This window comes from Sinocyclocheilus anshuiensis, unplaced genomic scaffold (genome assembly GCF_001515605.1).
Source record: "Sinocyclocheilus anshuiensis isolate Anshui unplaced genomic scaffold, SAMN03320099.WGS_v1.1 scaffold1637, whole genome shotgun sequence".
In the NCBI taxonomy this organism is placed as follows: domain Eukaryota; kingdom Metazoa; phylum Chordata; class Actinopteri; order Cypriniformes; family Cyprinidae; genus Sinocyclocheilus; species Sinocyclocheilus anshuiensis.
The window spans coordinates 141929-147852 of NW_015540944.1; the positions used below are offsets into that span (position 1 = coordinate 141929).

At 36.0% G+C, this 5924-nt stretch overlaps 1 protein-coding gene across 1 annotated transcript in view; it reads left to right on the forward strand.

Annotated features, from left to right (window-relative positions):
* LOC107689753 (NAD-dependent protein deacetylase sirtuin-1-like) overlaps positions 1–5924 on the forward strand; it is a 19398-nt gene that overhangs the window by 3646 nt on the left and 9828 nt on the right. Inside the window, exons 5-8 of the mRNA XM_016487894.1 lie at positions 837–984; positions 1085–1164; positions 1959–2145; positions 3345–3878. Of these exons, the coding sequence (XP_016343380.1) occupies positions 837–984; positions 1085–1164; positions 1959–2145; positions 3345–3878 (949 nt within the window). The remainder of the gene's footprint in view (positions 1–836; positions 985–1084; positions 1165–1958; positions 2146–3344; positions 3879–5924) is intronic.

A 5924-nucleotide genomic window follows, 5' to 3' on the forward strand; every position in this document is an offset into this window, starting at 1 on the left:
TTTAAAGTATATTAAAACAGAAAACCATTATTTTAAATTGCAATAATATTTCACAATATTACTGTTTTTTTCTGTATTTCTGATCAAATAAACGCAGCTTTGATGAGCAGAAGAGACTTCTTTAAAACACATTACAAATCTTACTGACCCCAAACTTTTGAAAAGCAGAGTATATTCTGAAGGTTTTTATGGAAGGGTTTGTTCATATATCAGATGCCTAATTTTATTATTGCACTTTACGTCTGTAGATTTAATTTACAGTACGTCTCTTTAAAAAAAGCCATTTTCTCAAAGTGAGTTTTATCTCCACTTCAGCAACACTTTATTCCTATATATATATATGTCTATATTCTGAAGGTGAGGGGTTTGTTCATATGTCATTCACGCTGATTTATATAACATTGTACTCCTAAAAACATGGTGAAAATTTATTTTTGTCTGTCTGTTTGACAGTATTTTCAGATTTATGGAGCCATAAAAAAGGAAATGCAAAATCCCCTCTGTAAAAACCTTTAATATGTCAACAAAATCAAACAAGATTTTTTTTTAATCTGAATGTTTCTGGAAATGTATGCAAATGAGTGAATATTTAATTAGATAATGCATCATTTGCATATCTGAACATAACATTTAAAGAAACGTTTGTCTTTAATGTACTGTGATTAATCACCTGGGGAATGTATGGTGAGATCTTTTAGTTAAAATGTTTACCTTGCAATAAAGATTTATGTTTACATTTATGCGTTTGCATGCACTTATTCATCAAAATTGCATACATGTCATTACATTTATGCATGAAGATAAATAACAATATCCTCTGTTTGCATATGATGTAGGAAATCTACCCGGGACAGTTCCAGCCGTCTCCATGTCACAGGTTCATATCAATGCTGGATAAGAAGGGAAGGTTACTGAGGAACTACACGCAGAATATCGACACACTGGAGCAAGTGGCTGGAATCCAGAAGATCATTCAGTGTCATGGTAGATCTGCTCAGAATTCCTCATATAAACCTAGATTTTATTATTCCGTCACTATCTAGACTCTTTTCTTTATCCTCCGTCTCTTACAATTTAATTTTAGGTTCTTTTGCGACTGCTTCCTGTCTTGTCTGTAAACATAAGGTTGACTGTGAGGCCATAAGGGAGGAAATATTCAATCAGGTATGCTCGAGTATGAAAATTTAAAGGAACAGTTCACCTAAAAATGAAGCTTTGCTGAAGCTGTGCTCGCCGTCAGGCCGTCCGAGATTAGGATGAGTTTGTTTCTTCATCAGATTTGGAGAAATGTAGCATTGCATCACTTGCTCTGCAGTGAATGGGTGCCGTCAGAATGAGAGCTGATAAAAACATCACAATAATCCACAGCACTCCAGTCCATCAGTTAACATCTGGAGAAGACAAAAGCTGAAACTAATCCAGCATTAAGACGTTTTTAACTAAAATACATTGAGTCCATAATCCATAATAACGCTTCCTCCAGTGAAAAAGTGTTCTGGTGTGAATCAGGAGAGAAATCTGCACAGATCAAGCAGCGTTTAAACAGCTCTAAACTAATATGTGGCTGGATTTGGATGTGAGAGACAACAGGAGATGCACTTTTTCACCAGAGGAAGCGTTATTATGGATTATGGACTCAATGTATTTTAGTTAAAAACGTCTTAATGCTGGATTAGTTTCAGCTTTTGTCTTCTCCAGATGTTAACTGATGGACTGGAGTGCTGTGGATTATTGTGATGTTTTTATCAGCTCTCATTCTGACGGCACCCATTCACTGCAGAGCAAGTGATGCAATGCTACATTTCTCCAAATCTGATGAAGAAACAAACTCATCTTCATCTTGGATGGCCTGAGAGTGTGTAAAATTTGCAGAAAACTACATTTTTGGTTGAGCTGCTCCTTTAATATGTGCTTGCGGTTGTGTTGTGGCTCATGAAACCGTTGTTGTTCTGCTGCAGGTTGTTCCTCACTGTCCGAGGTGTCCGTCAGATGTCCCGTACGCCATCATGAAACCAGACATTGTCTTCTTTGGCGAGAACCTTCCAGAATTTTTCCACAGAGCCATGAAGCAGGATAAAGATGAGGTGGATCTTCTCATCGTGATCGGCTCCTCGCTGAAAGTGCGGCCTGTGGCTCTCATACCCAGTGCGTAAACGTTTTCTGTGTCTGCAGTAATCTGGGTTGCTTTTGCATGTAAAAATAGAGTTGTTGCACTCGATAACTAACTATATTGTGTGAGTATTCAGATGTGATGCATCAGGTCAGGTTGAGACACAAAAAAAACTAATGTAGAGCAATTCACATGCACAGATAAGATTTGAGTGTTTTCAGATGAATAATTCAGATGCTGTTGTTTTTGAAGCTTAATCAGCAATTTAGTGGATACTAAAGATGGTGTCATTGTGATGCTTTGGTATTGATAGGTATTCATATACATCAGCGATTCCCTAAAATATTTCTTATTTTAGTCCCCCTGAGAAATATAATTTAATAACACGTCTGCATGTTCACGGTTCTCTCATGTCGGTTAATTGTCACATGACATGCAGGTAAACAAATGAAATAATCTTCTTCAAAATGTTCTTTTTATTCAATATACTTATTGTAATATTTTTAAACATTCTTTTAAAATATTATTTTTCTTTTGTAATTTTTTTTGTTGTTAAATTTATTTAAGATGCGTAAAACAAAAGCAATCGGATATTTATTTTTGTGAAGTTGTAGGTTTTTAAAAACTCATTGCATGCATTTAATTTCATTAAATATATTTTTTAATATTTTTTTATATAGTATTTTTGTAATTTATTTAAGTATGATGTATTTAAATAAAATAAAAAATAAATATATGTACTTCAAATAAGTTATTTTAATTATTTTTCAAATTTTTAATTATTAAATAATAAAAAAGGCAAAAAATAATAAAGACAAAAAACTGTTCATGTAAAAGATGCTTAAAACAAAAGCAATCAGATATTTATTTTTACAAAGTTTTAGGTTTTCAAAAACTCGTTGCACAGACGATGTAATTTCATTAAATATAATTTTTATAATATTTTTAAAATATTCTTTTAAAAATATTCCTAAATCTTTTTTTAGGTGTTTTTATAAAAATGTCACTAAAAATAATTATAATAATTACAATCAATAAAAACGTTCTGTAAGTCTTAAAAAAATCTTTTTATGATTTAATAAATTAGCTTTTCATCAACTCATGAACTCTAGTATGGAAAACTGTGCTATTACATAGGATTTACATGGTTTTCTACTAATATTCCATTGTATGGTTTAAAATAATTTTACCTTTCATAAAGTGATTTGTTTTGTACGTCTGTGTCTCTCTGAAGGCTCTATACCTCATGACGTGCCTCAAGTCCTGATCAACCGCGAGCCGCTGCCGCACCTGAACTTCGACGTGGAGCTGCTCGGAGACTGTGACGTCATTGTGAACGAACTCTGCCATCGTCTGGGAGGAGACTTCGAGCAGCTGTGCTTCAGCTCGTCCCGTCTCAGCGAGATCACGGAGAAACCGTCCGCTCAGGGGCCCGTCACAGGAGCGTCAGAGGACGTCCCAAACACTGAGTGTCAGGATTCACTGTCTCCCGAGAAGGAGGAACCGGAAACAGCATCTTCCCCAGCAGCCAGAAGAACTAGCCCTCATCCAGAGCCGTTACCGGAAACTAACACATACGAGATAGACTCCAACCCAAAAGAACATCCTCCGAAGATGGAGAGGAGAGCAGCGTGTGACGCTACAGAAGCACTGGACTCTACTGATGACGTGAAGGAGGAAGAAACAGCAGATCATCACCATGTTGAGATGCGGAGACGGTGCTGGAGAAGCCCAATCTGTCAGAGTCCAATCAGCAAACGACTCGGAGGTAAAATCATTTTTAAATGTTTTTTTTTTTAATATATCTTTAAGATGTACCTGCTGTTACTATCAACGAATTTTGGTGGATTTAAAAAAAAATGCATTTTAAAAATGTCTGCTGTTATTATGAACAATTTATTGGTGGATGTTATTGCAAATACAAAATTACAAAAAAAAAATAATAATAATAATTATATTTCTATTATTTATTTTAGGGATGCACGATATTGGATTTTTGCCGATATCCGATATGCCGATATTTTTCAACTCATTTTGGCCGATACCGATATATTTCCTTTTGCTTGGAAACAACACCAAGTCTCTCCTGTGCAGAAATTATAAGCAAAATATTTTTAATTTTGGTTAGTTTTTAACAAAAACTTATTTGTTAGAATTAAATAAACAATAATGAAGGTTTTTTGACAGTACGTTGAAGCTTTGAAAATAACTATAGCCTAAATAAACTATATATCAATCGTTGCAAGGTTAACCGTAACATTTTATTCGAATATTTAACATTTGTAGATGGTCTAAAGCAAAAGAGTTGTACAAATTCAGAAAATCTTTTAGAGCTTATGATTTGTTTAAAAAATAAAACATACTGCACATTCATGAATAAATCAGTATAAATAAAATTATTTAATTTACTAGTGTCATGTTTGTGATTTTTTTTTTTCATGTAAGCTATAGCTTCTGACCTTTAAATCAAAACATACTCATTATTTTTGACATCAATTACTGCTTTATTTAATCAGAAACACAGTCTAAATGTTATTTGTGTAGGCTATTTTACTTTTAATTTAATTAGAAGTAGACCAACAGCGCCCCCTACAGATTAAAAATTGTTACTGAGCAGGCATTAGTACTCTATCACACACAGAACGCTCATTCTGTACGTGCTTTCGCAGATTAAATGCAGCGATCCAAACAGTCAATCTAATCATCATTCAGACAAAACTTTGCTTCAAGAATGAGCCACACTGTTGACGGGATCTAATCGCTAGCACACCCTGAGCACATGCGAGTTAACATATTCCTCTTATCTCTTATCGGCAAGACATATCGGCATAAATTTTCATATCGGGCCGATATTTACATTTAAAACCATTATCGGCCAATTCCGATATCAGTCCGATAATATCGTGCATCCCTAATTTATTTTGTTGCATTAATTCATTATATATTTGTAATTTTATATTAGGGATGCACCGATACGGATACTGCGCTCCTGTACTTGTACTCATTAAAATGCCTCGATACCACACAGAGTGTGAACAGAGCTGTCCAGACAAAGAAACACCAACAACAGAGAGAATCATGGCGTTATTAGAGATTAAAGGGGTCATAGGATGCTACATGCACTTTTACAAGTTGTTTGAACTGAAATGTATGTTGGCAGTGTGTGTATGTAACCCCTCTCTCCCGGGTCCTCACCGCCTCACCTCGTTCTCACTCCGAGTGGGTCTCGAACCCAGGTCTCCGGCATGAGAGGCGGACGCACTAACAAGGAGGCTAAAGATTGCAGCCTCTAGTGTCAATCGCTAGTGCACCTCTTGAGATCAGGGGAGTGAGGTTTACCTGCACAGCACCTACTCGCTGGCACCTACTCGCACCTACTACTTTGATTTAGATCGGGACTACAGAGCTTGGATCGCGAATCATTTGACTTAGATCGGGACTTCGGTGCGGGTTCGCAAATCATTCAGATCGGGACTTCAGAGCGCGAATCAATTGATTCAGATCGGGAATTCGGAGCATAGAGCGCGAATCATTTGATTTCGATCGGAACTTCAGAGTGAGTTTGCGAATCATTTTGCGAACTGAATGATTTGCGATCTGAGCTCCGAAGTCCCGATCTGAAATGATTCTCAAAGCATTTACTCCCGACATCTGAGCCGCTGAAGACACAGTGAATTATGTTTGCTTTTGAAGGGAATGCGCCCCTGATCTACGTAAATGCGTCTATGTTCGCGCGACTCATTCATGATCCAGCCTCATCTACAGAAGAAGTGAGTATAATGTTTTGTAATGAATCTTTGCAAATCGCCTTTCC